The sequence below is a fragment of the Cheilinus undulatus genome, linkage group 9 (genome assembly GCF_018320785.1).
Source record: "Cheilinus undulatus linkage group 9, ASM1832078v1, whole genome shotgun sequence".
Classification (NCBI taxonomy): domain Eukaryota; kingdom Metazoa; phylum Chordata; class Actinopteri; order Labriformes; family Labridae; genus Cheilinus; species Cheilinus undulatus.
In genome coordinates, this window is record NC_054873.1 from 39,225,155 (window position 1) to 39,245,312 (window position 20,158).

General features: G+C 36.9%; 1 protein-coding gene across 2 annotated transcripts; it reads right to left on the bottom strand.

The window, feature by feature from the left end:
- Window positions 1-247: 247 nt before the first annotated feature.
- On the bottom strand, window positions 248-19,429 carry usb1 (U6 snRNA biogenesis 1). 2 transcript variants are annotated; one of them, XM_041794830.1, is made up of 7 exons: window positions 19,069-19,429; window positions 13,270-13,409; window positions 12,979-13,162; window positions 11,632-11,685; window positions 9,880-9,985; window positions 9,487-9,567; window positions 248-1,116 (listed from the first exon to the last, which is right to left on the bottom strand). In XM_041794830.1, the coding sequence occupies exons 1-7, from the start codon at window positions 19,227-19,229 to the stop codon at window positions 1,015-1,017; spliced, it is 828 nt and encodes a 275-aa protein (XP_041650764.1). In that variant the 5' UTR covers window positions 19,230-19,429; the 3' UTR covers window positions 248-1,014. The 2 variants fall into 2 exon arrangements, with proteins under 2 accessions (XP_041650764.1, XP_041650763.1); XM_041794829.1 differs by having other exon boundaries at window positions 13,270-13,412.
- Between the last annotated feature and the right edge of the window lie 729 nt (window positions 19,430-20,158).

The following is a 20,158-nucleotide window of genomic DNA, read 5'->3' on the forward strand; positions in this document are numbered from 1 at the left end:
AGCCAGTGAAATTGAACTCAGCTTTCCAAAAACTGTGGTTAATCACAGTTAACTCATGATTTAACAAGGGGGGCAATTACTTTTTCACATAGGGCCAGACAGGATTGGATTCACATGCATGAAACTGATGGCCAGTATAAAAGAAAAGTGCATATTTTTCTGATCATATACAAGAAAGCTTTTACCAGTTCACAGCCTGACACCAGCTATGATATATCAATTTAAGTTTAACAAAATACATTTTACATTGATTTTTTGTATTTTCTTTATTTACAAAACTTAGTTTAATTCTCATAAAAATTTAATACAAAACTTTGCCTTTGAGTAATAAACTAGTCACATTATACTGTGAGCATGACAGCATTTTTCCTTCTTCAGTGGCGGTAACATGCTTCTATACACTGTCCCCTGGTTAAAACACAAAAATATCATCTGTGTGTAACACTTCATGCGGACTAAAGAAGGTATACGAGAATATATACTGGAATATACTGAACTTGACTTTTAGCTTTATGATTTCATAAATGAAATCTCTCTTATGTTGTCTAAATAGCATTCCTTAAACTGGTGCAGTTTTGGAAAATTAGAATTTATCCATTACAGAAATGCTGCAAAATGTGTTTTTTTTTCTTTTTTTTTTTGTTTTTTTACTATTCATGCTCTGCCAGGGACACCGGACTTAGGCCAAAATTAGATACGTCAAGTGAGACTTTAAAGACATGTGAATCCACCAAGTAAGTGTTACTTTTATCTTTTGTATTGTTCCATGCCATACATACCAAACTGAAACCTTTGCCAGTACACAATACAATATTACTTTTTCCAGTAATTACTTCCAATTGTTGATCAACCAAGATTATGTGATAACAGTCTCTTTCCTTCAGTGCAAAACTGTCAAAAACTGCTGCAACTTGGTATGGGCGGCTAGTCCCGCTTTGGCCTTGACGTCAGAGGGTAAGATAAAACAATGTGAAGGTCCAGATGACAGAGTTTAAAATGCATCACAGTTAAGAGCTACAGAGGGAAACAAAAGGTCTTGTTTCCTGTCCTGCAGTGCACCTCCACGCAATCCAGTATCAGCTGAAATGGTCCGTCTTCATGGCCCTCCACAAGATTCTGCCATGGAAAATCAGAGGCATGTTAATTGTGGTGAGCTGGTTAGGAGTATGATTTCAAAATTGAACAAGTCCTAATTACTGTTGTCTGCACCCAACTTTACATCAACATCTTTTAACTTGTTCAAGAGTTTTCAGTTCAAAACAGTGATTATTTATCATTTAGACTAATTTCATTGGTCCAAGTCAAATGTATGACACCTATAGCAATACTAGAACTTTTATCTAAAATATTCACAAAATGAATAAAAGTTGGCATACACTGTTTTTAAAAATACACATTTTTGTTATAATGTTTTAATTTTTTAAAAATAAATCATTGTAGCCAGAACATGCTTTGAGTGCATTCCATGTGGGCAGATCATTATATACATTATATAAATTATACATTATGACACACTAATTAAGATATCTTTGTAGTTTCATTAGCGACAGTCATGCTAATACCAACAATCAATCATCACTGGCTGAACAACTTGAGGTGTAGCTTGCTGGAAGGATGAAAATTGTAGTAAAACAGACAAACATCTCCTTAAAAAAGGCCCCCTGAACATGAAAGCCATCCCTGTTTATCAGAGACACAGTGCATGTGGATTATCTTTAGGTGGTAATACAATAATACCTTGTCTGGGGTATTAAAAAATAGCTATGGTATCCCTTTAATTACTGTCACAAAAAAATCTGCTATGAAATGTGGGCATATTTATTATGCCTTAAAGTTGAGGTCAGACTACACATTTTCAGCACAAATATAACCCGTTCCAAAAGTTGTGTGGCTTTAAGACCCATCTGCCTCAAAAATTCCCTCACAACCTCCAAACATAAAGTCTAGCATGTTTGATTTTTGTTCTGCCTTCAACAATTTGCTCTATGAGGTTAGTGATGTTTACTAATAAGAGCACAGAGTGCTTTGTAGGGATGGGAATTGATTAATTTTATTGATATTGATGCCATTATTGATTCTTCTTGTTGATTCAGTTCGTTATGTATTCCCTTATTTTTCTTCAAACATCAAGTTTTTGGGAGTAGAATTTAATATACAAAAATGCTGTTTTTTGTTGGAAATGTCTCAGCACAAACAAACAAATCGTCAATCTCTGAACTTGAATTGGAATACAATAATAATACTAATTTTTTAAAAAGATAAAACCTTAAAATATATAAAACTAGTCACTGGGTTCAAGATCTTTGGGCGTTCAAAATAAAATTTATATCTTGTACAAAACGAACAGTTCTTGTGCCCTCCCCAAAACATATGCCTTGCATAAAATAACTGTTTAACAGACACACTGTCCGTGTCATATTTTGAAAAAAACCCTTTCAACCACTTTAGCCCGTTTTTGTGACTGTCAGCCATGTTTACTTCCTCAACTGCTCTGGTCCTGTTCGTTTTGCTGACTGCCTCTTGTGAGACCGTGTTTTTCAAGGCATGTGGAAGTAAAGCATTGATAAGGGCACTGTTAACATTAAATGTAAATGATGTCAAAGTATTAAACCAATTGGAAATGGTTCTCAACTGGAACAGGTTCCAATTTCCCATCCCTAGCGCTCTGTAGGGTGCAGTGTAGGTGCAGCAATCACAAATGTAAATAAACCAAATGGCATAGCAAAAGAAGAGTGATGAAGCTGGTACTGTGAGATGAAACTTTGAGCCAGAGGAAGTGGTTTTGAGTTTTTGCTGCTTAATACCTGTACAGAGTCACAGTGAGAGGAATACAGTGTTTAATAAGTGCATAAATAAATAGAGATTCTCACACAGAGATGACTTTTAAAGTGATAATACTCGTTATTTTGTTCCTTTATAATGTAATTTTTTTATGTCTGTGATTGACACATCTTTCAGCTGTTGGTTGCATGTAACATCAATCAGAAACTTGAAGAAAGTAACGAAGCAGCCTGTTGTATACTGCTATGGAAGAGGATTAGGGCCACTGGTGAAGGAAAAAATAATTATGGGCAAGTCGAAATTAAAAATCAAAAAGACTGGAATAAAGTTGATATTTTGAGAACAAAGTTGAAATACAATTTCAGGAAAAAGTCAAAATAATGAGAAAAAGTCGAAACTTGCTATTACATACAGTGGACCTTAGCCACTGTGTTTATGAGCTAAATAGAAAGAATCTCTTTGTTGTTAAATCCAGTAACGAGGTATAGTTTGACATGTTCATTTACATAAGTCATTCTGTAGAGACAGTCAATATTCTCTGTTACTGTCTTAAATACTCATACATTAACAGGAGGGGTATAACAGCACTCATCTCTTTTCCTCTTCCTCTACATCTGATCACCTGTAAAGACGCACTGGTGACAGACCTCAATACCTAATGGGAGAGCAGAGAGAGATTGATCATCCATTTATTGATCAGTGTTTGTTGCAGTGGGATAAACAACGTCAGTGTAAACAGATGTACTGACATTTTTGAAAGCAGCATTGAAAACACATGATGATTTTTATTTCTAAATTCCATACAAAAATGCAATGTAGTGTACATCATGTTTTATAGGTGATATTTTCTTCATGTATCATACACAATACTGTTAACTAGAGTTTCCAATAGACAACATGTGCCAAGGTGTTTTTTTTTTTACATTTAGTCATTTGCAGCAAACTGTCCATGATCAATAAATGAGTAATCAATTTCCCTTTAATCTCCCATTAGTATTTAGGGCGAGTCTGTCACCTGTGCGTATCTACAGGTGATCTGATGGAAAGGGAGAGGAAGAGAGAGACAAGTGCTGTTATGTCCCTTGCTAATGTATGAGTATTTAAGACAAGAACAAACAACATATCTTGGCTGCGTCTACAAAATGCCCTATGCTTCAATGAACATGTGAAACTATACCTCATTATTGGAATTAACAAAGAGATCCTGTCACTTTGGCTTATAACACAGTGTCTAAGGTCCACTACTTGTAATAGCAAATTTTGACTTTTTTCTTGTCATTCCGACTTTTCTCTCAATATTTCAACCTTAATCTCCTCATTTCAACTTTAATCTCATCATTTCAACTTTAATCTTGACTTTCCTGTAATTATATTTTCCTTCACTGGTGTCCTTAATCCTCTTCTGTAATACTACAGCTATAAAGTTAACAGAAAAAAACTCTGCCAGATGTAGTCACTAATAAGGGCCCTGTTTGTTGTCTGACACACACACACTGCAGCAGACACAGCACACAGACACACACACACATCTGCTAAATGAATGAGATGTGTGTGTTGTGTCCATCACTGTCAATGTCCACATGAGAAAACAGACCACAAAAAACATATCTGCAGATTACAGCAAATGTGTAACTGACATACAATGACATGCATGAATTTCTGAAATGAAGTGCTGTTGAAGTGCATTTGAGTCATGGCTACACAAGACAAACTATGTGTCAACAGTGATATTCCAGTGGATTCACAGCTAAAATCTTTCAAAATGGACCTTTACATGTATGTCTTTCACCTGCATATTATCAGATTTATTAAATAATGTAAAATCTTGTCTTGTTGCAATTTTGTGATATCAAGTCTTGAGCCACATGTCTTGTCACAGCCCAACAGGGACTCCTAAAATTGGTGAATTTTAGAATTTGTATCAGAGGGTTATAGCATCTTTAGAGACATGAGACTTGGGAAAAAAATCCAAGTGGCAAGAACAGGATTATTAATATGACACTCGTTGATGTGAGAGGCAAAATGGCCCAGTAGTTCCCCTACATGATTTTTAAAAAATCAGCCCCTGAAGTATGTTTAGCCTAAGAGTCTCATGATTGTGGGTGTAAACATCATGTCAGGATCTAAAAAAGTGAAAAGGCCTTGGACCCATATAACAGAATAAACAAAAAGTCCGCTATTACATTTTATTTGGTAAAAATTGTGTTTGGTCAGTTCCAGGGGTCATATTTGGATGAAATTCTCTTAGGGAGTTCATCCAAACTTCATCTTTGATGTCTGCTAAAAGAGGATGTGACTGGTGCATAGTTTTTCTTGACTCAGAGGACGCCTTCCTCCTCCTCAAAGTGAGATGGCTCACCAGAACACAAGAATTTGCCATCACAAAAGCCCATAAGAGCCAAACAGCCCTAAATCTGTCAAGCTTGAACTGAGTCCATGTCTGAACATGCCAGTATTCAATCTCTGAATTTTCATTTCATCAGACACTTGTCTTCTGCTCTCCTGTAAAACGCTGTAGGGGAGTAGCTCTAGAATTTTTTTTTCCAAAATAGTTTTAAGCCTTAGGGACTCTTGATTGCTTTTAATCTCTGACTTATTTTCAGTTTTGCAGAAAACATTTTTATTGAAATGATTTTATTTTTTAGCAAAAGAACCCATTTTATCTTATCCATTTTGAACCTTTATGAAAATAAACATTTCAAATGACCACATGGCCTTTTAGTCTGTTTTAATTCTTTCTGATTGTTGCACACAGCAACTCTATTTCACATGCCTATGTTTTAGATTCAGCCAGGCTCAATACACTCTACTTCTCTTTAATTTTGCTTTAAGGACCTCCCATAATAGCAGAGGTGGAAAGTAACTAATTAAATTTACTCAAGTTACAATAATTGAGTAGCTCTTTTGTGTTCTTGTACTTTTTTGAGTACTTTTCAAAATCACTACTCTAACTTTTATTTAAGTACATTTTGAGGAAGTATTGTTCTTCACTAAGTTTTAAAAAAGCATTGAGTACTGAGTAAAAGCCAAAATGAGGAGGCTCTAGCTTTCTGCCAACATGATACCTGCCAAAAGTTTGACTTTGACAGCACATGATGGCCAGTAGCAAGTAGTCTGTCACAAACGAGCCAGCCCTATGTACCGGCTCTTTGGTGTGAACAATGGGAGCTGGCACAGCACTGAGAGCCGTTCACCCTCCCCCGTCCCTCCTTCCTGCACAGAATAAAGTAATAATAATAATAATAATAATAATAATAAGTTTATTTATATAGCACCTTTAAAAAAGATGTCTAAAAGGACTTTAACAGGCATGGCAAAAAGAAGAACTCACAAGGATTCGCAAAAAAACAAAGAACAAATTAGCTATAAACCAGACAGAAAGGGTCTTGATAATCAAAAAGAAAATCAAAACAAACTGAGACACAAAACTCTACGAAAATAACACAGTTGAAAGGAATGGGAAGTAAATAGATGATCCCAAAGGCAGTTAAAATACTAAAAGATGAAAATATCCAGGAAAAGACAGTATGATATGAAACGAAAATAAAACTGTATACACACAAATAAGACAACAACATCACATCATTAGCAATAATACAAAAATAAGAAGATTAAAAGCAGATAGAAGATAAGGAAGAGGTAAAATATTGAAAATAGAGGATACTGAGATTGCAATGTGAGTAAAGGTCAAGGATAAAAAGAGTAAGAACAGCAAAATGAGTAAAAGAGTGATAATAAAATAGGTTAAAGGGAGTGTCACGTAAAAGCAATTCTGTAAAAATGAGTTTTAAGGAGTGATTTAAAAGTTGTTACCGAATCTGCTAGCCTTATCTCCTCGGGCAGGTCGTTCCAAAGTCGAGGGGCCCTGACAACAAATGCCCTGTCTCCTTTAGATTTGAGTCTCAACTTTGGAACGACCAGGAGCCCCCCGCCCAAGGATCTAAGGCTGTGTGAAGGCTTGTAAGGGGTCAGCATCTCAGTGATATAACCTGGGGCTAAGCCCATAAGAGCCTTAAAAGTGATCAGTAAAATCTTAAAATCAATGCTAAAAGTGACAGGAAGCCAGTGGAGGGAAATGAGAATAGATGTGATTTGATGCTGTCTGTCAAAACCAGTTAAAAGCCTAGCTGCTGTGTTCTGAACCAGTTGGAGGCAGGACAGGGATTTTTTGGTGATGCCAGAGAGGAGGGAGTTACATTAGTCCAAATGGGAGAACATAAGGGCGTGTATGATTTTTTCCAGATTTTTCCCAGCAGGGGGCAGGATGGGTTTGATTTTTGAGATTGTTCTGATGTGGATGAAGCAGGACTGTACGACTGTTTTGATATGTTTTTCAAAGGTGAGATTTGTATCAAAGGTAACTCCTAAGTTTCTGGCTGTGGTGGTGATGTTTGAGGACAGTGGACCGAGGGAACTTTGGATCTGAGGAATCTGTTGGTGACTGAATAAAATTACTTCAGATTTTGAGTCATTTAATTGTTAAAAACTTTGGGTCATCCAACATTTGATATCTTTAAGACAGTTAAAAACAGTAGCTAGGCTAGTAGAAACGCTAGGTCTCAGCAGGAGGTATCTGTGTGTCATCAGCATAAAAATGGAAAGACAGGTTATGACGTTTTATGATAAAACCTAAAGGAAGCATATAAACAGAGAATAAAAGTGGACCTAAATAGAATTTTGCAGTACACCACAGGTAACAGGAGAGGTGGACGATGTGTGGTTACCAATGGTGACCACGAAGGTTCTGTCTAAAAGGCAGGAATAAAACCAACTAAGTTCAGAGCCCTTGGGAGGAAAAGGGGAGGATATTTCCTCCTCACTGTTCTGCCACAGCCAACACCTTGAAAACACTTCATTGCCATAACTGTGGTTGACTCCATATGTTCAGTATGTGTAGCTGCATATGTTTGTGTGTACAACTTTTAACCAATCAGAAGTGATAACAGAAAAGCTGGAGGGGAGGGGGTTGATGTTGCTCAGTGCTCTGTGACCATTCAGTCTCCACTCACAGAGAAAAAAGGAGGAGAGAATGTAGCTATGTAAGTTTCAGCAACCAGTAACAATACATAATTTTCTTATAAATAAGGACATGTACTAGGTTGTGTAACATAGTCTTCTTTTTTTTTTTTTTTTTACAAAACATGTAAAATGTGGTAATTCTTTGAGTTTTATGGTATATTTTTGCTTACCATGCTCCATTTAGATGCTCCATTTAGTTTGATTAATTTGGGAAACATTTTGACAAAGCAGTGTCATATATTTTATTCTTATTATAAGTTATATTGTAATGTAAATCACAGAAGACTACTCACACTTTGTTTTATTTTCAATGTAAAAACATAAAAACTTATGGCTTTCAGCAAATTAAAAAGTTATAGAACTTCTTGATTATCTAAAAAATATTAGTTTTATATCAAGTGTTTTGTAAAATGTAAGCTATTCTGACAATAAAAGGATCTAGTCCAACAATTTTCTGAAAAACACATGCAGTTATACAGTGCTTAACAATTTATTAGACCACCCTAACCCTAACCCTAACCCTAACCCTAACCAAAGTAAGGTTTATGCCACAGCTGCCCTAAATTAGCAACATTGGTAATTACCAAAATCATTGTTTATGTTTCTGCAATGGTTAATACATCAATATGTAGAAGCTCTTTAACCCAAATTATATTTTTAATGCTAAAATATCATTATTATTGTTATACATTAATTTTCAAATTTACTGATTTACAAAAAACTGAAAAAATAGTAAAGCACATCAAAATTTCTTGATTAATATGTCAAATTATAGTTTTTTACTTGCAATCCTGAACAGAAAAATGAGTTTTAGTGGTTAAATGATATGCTTGATTAATTTCTGACTTTTAGGAGCCCAGTGAGCTGGCTCAAATTTGGGTGAACTCAGTTTGAAACCCCTCATTCCTGTTCAAAATGGTAAAACGTGGCGAGCTCACTGAAAATGAAAGAGTCCGCATTAAAGCACTTCATGATGCTGGATGGTCTCTGAGACAAATATGACAGGTGGTCTAATAAATTTGTCAAGCACTGTGAATATATTGTTTTTGACCCATGGGTCAAAAATGCTTAATTTGTCTAATTTATCAAAAGCCAAAGTGGTACCGAATGAAAAGTCTTTTGGGAGTCCAAAGAGTCGGCTCTTCTTGCTGAACTGAGCTGAATGATCCAGATCTCTGAAAAGAGCCGGGATTCCCATCACGAGTAGCGAGAGAATGATTTGACATTTCATCCTAAACAGCTGTTGCATTTGACTTTAGGTTAAGTCTCACCTTGTAAAAAAAATAACCTGGTTTTAGATTCATAATCTTTCATAATTAATTCATATTAATTAAATATATTTTACTGTATAACCCCCTCAAGTATCAAAAGTAGCTACTCAGTACTTTAAGTACATTTTAAATGACTTACTTTACTTTTACTTGAGTGGATTTATTGATTACCCTTTTTACCTCTACTTAAGTATATTTTGACCAAAGTTACTTTACTTTTGCTTGAGTACAATAGTCCAGTACTTTTTCCACCTCTGCTTAATAGGTGTTTTTTGCTGTAGACAAGGCAAATGCTGGCACTACCTCTCAGTGCCCCATATGTTTTGTGTAGACTCTTTTTAAAAGGAAGAGCAAAATTATATTAAAGGACACAATTATTCAATTCAGGATCAAAAGACACCTGATGGCCCTGTACCTGCAGTTCCTGAATGCCTTCTTCCAGCTGTTCCCTGAAGTCCCCAACACACCAGGCTAAACTCACATGGAAAGATGGATCCTAGAAAATTAAAAAGAACATGATAGAGCTGAGACATGGATAGGTACCTCTATAGAATTTTTAGATGAAATGTTCTCATTTTAAAACAACAGAAAATTTATGTCTATGTATTGTCTGATAACTATTCCAATAACAGATCACGCAATAAAAAGTATGGTGTATTCGAACTGTCAGAATACACCAACCCTTATAGTTAAATTAGTCATTTGGCACTGCAGATTTATTGTAAATGTCCTTATAGCAACAATCTAAAAACATAAAAAAAAGACTAAGAATTTACTTTGCTTGGATTTAAATGTATAGATAGATGACCTTATAGAAAGGGTCCAGGTGAAACTCTGCCATTGTTTTGTCCACTACTTGAACCAGTTCCAACAACTGAGCATGCCCAGTAGACACTTCCATCCCCAGAAACGTCCTGCAGGAGGCAACATACAGGCAGATGTACATAAAAATCATCTAAAAAAATCAGAATGTCAAAAAAAAAATTCCTGTGATTTAATTAAAGAAGTGAAACTTCTTCTGATCTCAACTTATTTATCTCTCATACAAAGCGAAATATTTCAAGACCTGTTTTGATTCATTTTTGATGATTATAATGATGATGATGATAATGAAGGCTAAATTCATCCTTGTTGCTAGTGCTCCATTTCTCACCACACTTTTCCATTCCAGTCAACTTTTTATGAACATGTTTTTAAACAGCACTCTGAGAACAGCCAGTCCTTTCAGCAGTGACCTTCTGTTGCTTACCCTCCTTGTAAAAGGTGTCAATGAATGTCTTCTGGACGATAATCAAGTCAACAGCCTTTCACATAATTACAGTTGTGTGTACTGAACCAGAGAGAGAACGAAGGCTCAGGAACCTTTGCAAATTGGACTTTTCCACAATATTCTGACATTTTGAGATAGTAGATTTTTGATTTTTGTGAGCTGTAATCATCAAGATTTGAACAAAAAAAAGTCTTGAAATATTTCAATTTGTGTAAATCATGGGTGGGGGGTCAACTATGTGATATTCTTATTTTTGAGATGCACCTGTAAACAGTTGGACAGATAAAACTTGGCCAGTGTCCAGGACTTAAAACATACACATTATGAAAGCAGCCCACTAAAGCCAGAGATATATTTGCTGTTGACAACAAGTATGCAAATGCATGATGCCCTATGTCGGTTCAGCACGGCTGTGCACATCCTCAAAATTTAAAATGACACAGGTGTGAGATGCAGTATACACTTTCATGATAAAGGCAGTGTAGAGGCAGAGGGGATGTGAGGATGAACACAGCAGCAGGAACAACAATGCTAGAAAGTTTTAAAGACAAACCAAGTCCAAAATTATCCACCTCTTTATAATGTGTTTTTGTCACTACTCAGAGACCAGCATGAACAACGATGTGTATTAGTTCAACCAGTGACAAAGTAGACTGATGACTGTCTGCATCTGTAGCTGTTTGTAATAATTTGTCATAAAACATAAATAATAAGTATATTTTGACATAATATGGAAAAAAAACCTTTTTGGTCAAACAAAGGGTCATTAGCAAGGACTCTCTGTCGCCATCAGATGCTGGAATGAAAAAACTCTAAAACATATTTGGCTGAAAGTCACCAGATGACACAGTCACTAGTTTAACTGAAAAAACGAGGGCATTTTTTTGTTATGTAGATGAAATGTTGAAAAACAGAACGGGTCTAGATGGTGTGTTCTGACCCGTTTATTTTTATGCTAATTTTGCGCTCAGAGTTATCAATCACTGTCGCCATGTTTGTAGTTCACATCCCACACATCAGGTAGTTTATACCACCCCTACTCTCTGCTTTCCTCCAGTAACAAGAGTTGCACGTAGGCATTGCAAGAACACTTGTGACAGAGCCAAACACTTCACTACATGAACATAGGGTGAAACAGCAAGAATATCTCCAGCTTAAGACTCAACAAGGTTTGAACTGAATTTTCATTAGTATGTGAACCGTGAAATTATTGTTTGCAGAGCTGTGGTGGGTGTTTACTCTTATTTGGACTATGGAAAAAGGAGAAAAAACCAAGGGCACTGGCTGTACCTTGTTCCTTCAGCATTACAATAGATCCTCAGGTTCCCCATTGAGCACTTAAACCTGGCAAATGGAAACAGATTGAGTTAAAATATCCATAAAGGTCAAAGTTTCTGGTGTAGTCTGCAAATCACTGCAATAATTTCTTGCCACTAATCCACCTACAAATGAGCCAATTCTCCCTATAATGAAAATCAGTCTCAACTTCCCACGTGACATTTGTCAGTGGGATTACACAGGGCATTCAGAAAGTATTCAGAGCCCCTTTCACTTTTTTCAGTTTTATGATGTTGCAGCCTCATCCCACCGTTTGGATTCATTTTTTTTCTCCCATTAATCCACACTCAGTACCCCAGAATGACAAAGTGAAAGAAAGAACTTTAGAATTTTTTTTGCAAAATTTAAGAAAGGAAAAAAATCTTAAATACCACACTGGCACAAGAATGTACATAGTACAATCTTGTGCCAGTGTGGTACAAGAATGTACATAGTACTTGGTTGAAGCACCTTTGGCAGCAATTGCAGCCTTGAGTCTTTTTGAATGTGATACAACAAGCTTTGAACACCTTGACTTGGGGATTTTCTGTCATTTTTCTTTGCAAATCCTCTCAAGCTCAGTCAGGTTGGCTGGAGATTGTTGGTGGGCAGCCATTTTTGGGTCTCTCGAGAGGTGTTCAAAAGGGTCAGGGCTCTGGCTGGACCACTCTAGGACATTCGCAGGGTTGCCCCTAAGCAATTTCTGTGTTGTCTTGGCTGTGTGCATACGTTATTGTCATGTTGGAAGGTGTACCTTTTGCCTAGTCTGACCTCCTGAGTGCTGCTTCACTGTTGGGATGTTATTAGGCAAGTGATGAGCAGAGGCTGGTTTCCTCCAAACATAACGTTTATAACAGAGGTAAAACAGTTCAATCTAGGTTTAATCAGACCAGAGAATCTTGTTTCTCACAGTCTCAAAGTCCTTATGGTGCTTTATTGCACACTCCAAGTATATGAAATGATTTTTGTGTCAGAAAGATTTAAACAACACTTCTTTGGTATCAAACAAAAATAAGCATTTGAGAACAAAAAAATTCTCCAATCAAAAACAAAAAAACAAAAAAACAAAAAAAACTCACATCAAAAGTGCAATTTCAAAATTGCAAACAATTTATTAGTCTTTAAATTTTGAACATCTATTTTGAATTTCCCCTGGGATTATATAATCAATCAATCAATCTATCTATCTATCTATCTATCTATCTATCTATCTATCTATCTATCTATCTATCTATCTATCTATCTATTCTTCAAAGGAGCTATGCTTCAACACTGGGTATAGCAATTTAAAAAAAAAAGTATTGATTAACTTTAACAAACCTCTCGCAATGAACAAGGCCAGCTCTGAGGCTTTGTGTAAAGGGTTGGATCCAGTGGTGTCTCAGCACAACCGTCTGAGAAAGGCTGAGGTGGAACTCCTCCTGAGGTGTTAAAACCACACCACGAGCTTTTGCAAGCAAAAGAATCTCCTCTAATAAAGACCTAAAATCTTCCTCAGGGTAGTCTAACGAACAAACAAGACAGGAAAGAAATAAAACTAGGTCAGGAATCATTTTAAATATTGGTACAATGTGAATTTTGCAAATGGACAAGCATGCTGGGCTGGCTTACAAGGTAAATAAACATATGTTGCCCAATTTCCTCTCTCATGTTTAAAGGAGCGGATACGTCCACCATGAAGAGCACTTTCTTCCGGCTTTGAATCAACATCATCAGGAAACATTGTCAACAGGCAAACAGGAAGAGGCAACCTGCTGGAAATACAATACAAGTAATACAATATAATATAAATACTATATATATACATATACATATACATATATATATATATATATATATATATATATATATATATATATATATATGCAGTGCTTAACAAATTTATTAGACTCTTTATTTTCAGTGAGCGCTCTGCCTTTTACCATTTTGAAAAAAAAGAATTTCAAACTGAACTCACCTTTTTATACCCAAATTTGAGCCACCTCACTGGGCTTCTCTGAGAAGTCAGAAATTAATCAAGCATAACATTTAACCACTAAAACTCATTTTTCTGTTCAGGAATGCAGGTAAATAACTATAATTTGACATATTAATCAAGAAATAATAATGTGCTTTACTATTTTTTCATTTTTTTATAATCAATAAATTTGAAAATTCATGTATAACAATAATAATGATATTTTAGCATTAAAAATATAATTTGGGTTAAAGAGCTTCTACATATTGGTGTATTAGTAAAGCAATTAGTAAAGCACGTTATTATTTCTTGATTATTATGTCAAATCATAGTTATTTACTTGCATTCCTGAACAGAAAAATGAGTTTTAGTGGTTGAATGTTATGCTTGATTAATTTCTGACTTCTCCGAAAAGCCCAGTGAGCCGGCTCAAATTTGGGAATAAAAAGGTGAATTCAGTTTGAAACCCCTCATTCCTGTTCAAAATGGTAAAATGTGGAGAGCTCACTGAAAATGAAAGAGTTGGCATTAAAGCACTTCATGATGCTGGATGGTCTCTGAGACAAATAGGGAAAGACATAAAGTGCTCTCACAGTGTGGTCAAGTATGCTTTGGAGTCAATTGCCGAGACTGGTGTTTACAAGGAAGAGGCAGGGAACCAAAGTTAACTGAAGCAAATGTCAGACACCTCAAGATTTAAAGTACTAGAGACAGAAGGAAGACCACTGCTGATCTTGAGGCAGAGATGAATGCTTCTAGATCAGAGTCTGAGAAAGTCTCCAGAATGACCATAAGCAGACGACTGACGGAACAAGGCTTAAAGAGAAGAATAGCTGCTAAGAAGCCATTATTGAGGCCTGCAAACATCCAGAAAAGCCTCAGATTTGCCAGGGAGCACAAACACTGAACTGTTGATGACTGGAAGAAGGTACTCTGGACGGACGAGTCCAAGTTTGAACTCTTTGGTCAGCATCGTCGTGTTTATGGCTGCAGAAAAGCTGGAGAACATTTTGATGCCAGATGAATTGCACACCCACAGTGAAACATGGAGGAGATTCCATTATGGTATGGGGTTCCATCTGTGGATACGGTGTGGGCAAATTAGTCAAAATCGACGGTATCATGAACAAGAACTTCTACCACAACATCTTAGTGCATCATGGAATCCCTTCTGGACTGAATCTGATTGGTCGTGGGTTCATATACCAACAAGACAATGAGCCCAAGCATACTTCAAAGCTGTGAAGAGACTATTTGACCAAGAAAAAGGAATCTGGAGTACTGGAACTGATGGACTGGCCAAGTCAAAGTCCGGATTTGAATCCTATTGAACAAATTTGGGATTTAGTAGATTCAAAGATTGATCGCACAAAAGTTTCATCTAAAGCAAGTCCGTGGGAACAGCTACAAACTATTTGGAACTCAATAACAAAAGAGACTGTGGAAAAGTAGATTAAAAACAATGCCAGCAAGAATGCAAGCTGTTATCAAAGCCAAAGGAGGCCATACAAAATATGAAGTTTTTGGTTATAATATGTGAAAAAGGACTATTTAGTTGTTTCAGTATGTTATTTGCCAAATAAATGACAATAACATTTTTAGTTTTAAACAAGTTTTTGAAAGATTTCTAAAATATTTATGTTTCTCGTTTTTATGACAGGTGGTCTAATAAAATTGTTAAGCACTGTATATATTTTTATTTTTTTAATCACAATTAATTGCAAAAATGTTTGTAGTTACAGGTACATCTCAAAAAATTAGAATATCATGAAAAAGTTAAAGATTTTTTGTCACTCATTTCAGAAACCATATAGACTCATTACACATTGAGTGAAATATTTCAAGCCTTTATTTCTTGAAATGTTGATGATTATGGCTTACAGATAATGAAAACCAAAAATTCAGTGTCTCAGAAAATTAGAATATTACATAAGATCAATAAAAAAAGGATATTCTAAACAAATGTCTGGCTTCTGAAAAGTACGTTCATTTCTATGCAGTCAGGACTTGGTTGGGTCTCTTTTTGCATTAATTACTGCATCAGTGCAGGAGGCATGGAGGTAATCAGCCTGTGGCACTGCTCAGGTGTAATGGAAGCCCAGATGGCTTTGATGGCGGCCTTCGGGTCATCTGCACTGTTGGGTCAGGTGTCTCTTATCTTCCTCTTGACAATACCCCATAGATTCTCTAAGGGGTTCAGGTCAGGCCAGTTTGCTGGCCAATCAAGCACAGTAACACCATGGTCATTGAGCCAGCTTTTGGTACCTTTGGCAGTGTGGGCAGTTGCCAAGTCCTACTGGAAAATGAAATCAGCATCTTCCATAAAGCTTGTCAGCAGAAGGAAGCATGAAGTGCTCTAAAATGTCCTGGTAGATGGCTGCGTTGACTGTGGACTTCAGAAAACACATGGACCAACACCAGTGGATGCCATGGCAGCCCAAATCATCACTGACTGTGGAAACTTTACACTGGACTTCAAGCAATGTGGATTCTGTGCCTCTCCACTCTCCACAGATGTCTTCTGGACATCTGTTAAGTCTGCAGTCTTCCCCATGATTATGTAGCCTACTGACCCAAACTGAGAGACCATTTAAAGGCTTAGGAAACCTTTGCAGGTGTTTGGAGTTAATTAGCCGATTAGACTATGACACCACAACTTTCCAATACTGAACTTTTTCACAATATTCTAATCTTCTGAGACACTGAATTTTGGGTTTTCATTATCTGTAAGCCATAATCATCAAAATGTCAAGAAATAAAGGCTTGAACTATTTCATTGTATGTGTCATGAGTCTATATGATATATATGGGTTTCCCTTTCTGAAATGAGTAACAAAAAAATCTTTAACTTCTTCATGATATTCTAATTTTTTGAGATGTACCTGTAATTGTGATTAATCGCACCTTTTCATACCATCTTAGATTTCACTATTTTACATTTTAAACTGTTATGTTCTCATTCAAGATTTTTAAAGTCTGAAACTAAGGATAACTGACCTGCTTTTAGAGATAGATCCAAGATTATAACATGAACTAAACCACCAAAAAAGAACTTGTAATGGACTGAAAATGAAATAAAAGAACATCAAAAAAGGTTCAGAAGACTTCTGACTTGTCCACTGAGCTGTGAGTTTCTAAGCTAAAATGAGACATTAAGGGGTAGTAGTTAACTTATTTTACATCACTGAGGCTGCAGGTAAAGTGTATTGAAAGAGATAATAAAGCATGCAATTAACAGTGATTTTAAAAACTGGTGCACTAATTGGGGACCTTAATAAATTGCAATAAATACACACACACACACACACTCACTGGCCACTTTATAAGGTGCATCTTGCTAGTACCAGGCTGGACCCCTTATTGCCTTCAGATCAAGCGGCAACCTCTGGTCCTGAAAAATGAAGCCAATGCAGAAGTGTAAAAAATTGCAATACGTCAATTGTCCACTTGAGGCTGGCTGCAGGAACACCCAAAGTCCCATCTGAACACATGTAAAAGACATTTTTTACACAATAAATAAACTGGTTTACAGCCTGGTTCAAAAAAACAAACGTGTCCCATTAGCTAATGACTTCATGTCCTCTCACTGTGTGACAGGTGAATTTTTATGTACCACAATCATTTAGATTTTATTTAGGAAAACCTTATTGCACACTGTTTAGAGTGTCTCATTTGACTGACAGATAGCTTGAAAGGCAGACGCTACCTCCAGGACTGCTTTAGTGCTAGCTGAACTGACAGGGAGTCGAGCTCAGTGGGTGGGCTCTTGTCTGTCGTTAGGTTGATCCAAAGTTTGGTTGAGACAGTGATTTTAATATGGAGCCCACCACAGATTGGCTTCAATAGCTGTTTCAGTCCGCCTATTGTAAGCAGACAGCTGACATCACACAGGCTTTATCCAATTCTTTTGACAGTCTATGCTTCAGAACTGCCTCAATTCTTTGTGACATAGTTTCAACAAGGTGTTGTACATGATTCTCTGAGATTTTGGTCATATTGACACGATAGCATCATGCAGTTGCTGCAGATCTGTCGGCTGCAGACCAATGATGCAAATCTTCCATTCCACTACATCCCAAAAGTGCTCTAACAGATTGAGATCTGGTGACTGAAGAGGCCATTGGACTATAGTGAACTCACTGTCAAGTTCAAGAAAAAAAGTTTGAGATGACTCGAGCTCTGTGACATGGTGCGTTATCCTGTCGAAACAAGCCATCAGAAGATGGGTACACTGTGGTCAAAAAACGATGGCCATAACTTAGGTAGGCTGCGGGGTTTAAATGATGCTAAATTGGTACTAAGGGGCCCAAAGAGTGCCAAGAAAATATTCCCCACGCCACTACCATCTGACCCTACCATCTTAATGTTGCAGCTGAAATCGAGACTCATCAGACCAGGCAATGTTTTCCAATCTTCTATTGTCCAATTTTGCTGAGCACGTGTGAAGTGTAGCTTCAGTTTCCTGTTCTTAGCTGACAGCAATGGCAGCCAGTGTGGTCCTCTGCTGCTGCAGCCCATCTGCTTCAACGTTCACGTGTTGTGCATTCAGAGATGGTACTGTGCATACCTTGGTTGTAGTTAATGGTTATTTAAGTTATTGTTGCCTCTCTATCATCTCAAACCAGTCTGCCCATTCTCTTCTGATATCAACAAGGCATTTTTGTCCACACAAGTGCTGCTCACTGGATACTTTCTCTTTATTGGACCATTCTCTGTAAACCCTAGAAAGCAGTTTCTGAACAACTCAGACCAGCCTGTCAGGCACCAACAACCATGCCACGTTCGAAGTCACTTAAATCCCATTTCTTCCCCATTCTGATGCTCGGTTTGAACTTCAGCAAGTCCTCTTGACCACGTCTACATGCCATAATGCATTGAGTTCTTGCCATGTGATTGGCTGATTAGCTATGCACCAACAAGCAATTGAACAGGTGTACCAAATAAAGTGGCCGTTAGTGAATATACATACATACACTCACACCCCATGTGTGTGTGTAAAATAATCATAGATAATCAAAACAAAAATCATGACAAAGTTTGTAAGAACAGTAAACCAGAATATCCGTTCCTAACTTCAATGTTTATAAAAGCATAAGTAGTTTAGGATGAAACGTCAACCTAAAGGGATCCTGTATCGCCCTCTTGCGGTCTAAACTCCCGTAGGCCGAAATTTACCTTACGAAGGCGATTTACAACAATCATGTAGCTAAAATGATCACATTAAAAATGATCACTTTTTGCTTTTACAAGGGAACTGAACAATACATTAAAACATCAGTGATTTTAGTAATAATAAAGTTTCTAAAACTCTTACGCACTTTATTCCGTGAGTTTATTTGAGAACTCCCCCTCGCGCTTTTCCTTAATTCTTAAAGTTTGCTTTAATGCTGTATCTGTGCTTATCATATTTCAATAACGGATTAAAAAAAAAAAAAAAAAAACACTTAGCCTACCTTTTTTCGGGGACCTGTTTCTCTATTTTCCGCTTCTTCCTTACGGGGCTGTTGTTATCACATTGTTCCACTTGACAATTAGAAGAAATAACTGAGCCTTGGGTAGTCGTTGATGGTGCCTCACTTTCCTCCTCCGAACTACTGCTGTAGCCAGTCAACATCACTAAGAATGTGACGTTTTAAAACACAATGAATGCCAACGCTGTTGACTTTACAGAACAAAGTGGATTCTAAAAATTGTTGAAAGGAGTATCGCACCCAATGTCACTGACTTTAAATGTTAACAGTCCGTTGTAATATTAGTTTACATCGGACATATCTTAATTCATGACCTTATACATCAGAGCATTCTCTTCCCTCGACGAACCCGGAAGTATTCTTCTTCTTCTCCTAGTCCAGTCTGTCTTTATAGTTTCTGACATAGATGTCAATACGTAGATGACGCGTTCGCTACGTGGCCGCCATCTTGACGCGGGCAAAAGAATGAGAGTTCAACAGAGTTAAATGGGCAGACAGCATTGAAATTGCTAACTTCGTGTGCTTACGCCCACAGATGCGATGTGTTCCTCGCTCTGATGTTAGTGCTCTGGCCTTAAATATGTACGGGACTTCCGACCGGGTTATTATAAGTTGTTACCTTACCTAAAGTACAATGCACCCGCTGTTTTGGAAGGAAATGTGGAATCTTTCTCCCGCTATGTGCAAGTACTGACCGTCATCTGATTGTTGAAAGCCAGATTGGTCAATTTGATGTTGCTGGCATAAAGCTTGGACCTCCTTGCTGTGGCTTTAAGTATTTATTTTTTTACTCAGTTTTATTTTAATAATGTCATTAAGTAGGGTACAATACTTAAAATATACAACTAAGTCATATAAATTTATTGGCGTTAGTAAAGCACGCAGCTCGTATCGCCCACTCCAAAAAATATGATTGCCTTAATTTTCTGCCATCCCAAAGACCCATAAATCAGTCATCAGAAGACTGGTGTTTGACTTAAATGCAGGAAAATTCTGTCGTTTTGACAATAAGCATTATATGCACCGCAGAGAGAGAGAGTCAGTGTGCGGCGCGCTGTAACTGTCAGTCTGA

Bases quoted from the DNA above. Each gene is read 5' to 3' on its own strand.
- usb1 (XM_041794829.1), bottom strand. From the start codon at position 19,229: ATGTTGACTGGCTACAGCAGTAGTTCGGAGGAGGAAAGTGAGGCACCA. The intron at 13,163-13,269 runs GTAAGCCAGCCC...TTTGTTCGTTAG, and splicing joins AACATATGTTTATTTACCTT to ACTACCCTGAGGAAGATTTT. The intron at 11,686-12,978 runs GTTTGTTAAAGT...TCCATTTGCCAG, and splicing joins GGCCTTGTTCATTGCGAGAG to GTTTAAGTGCTCAATGGGGA.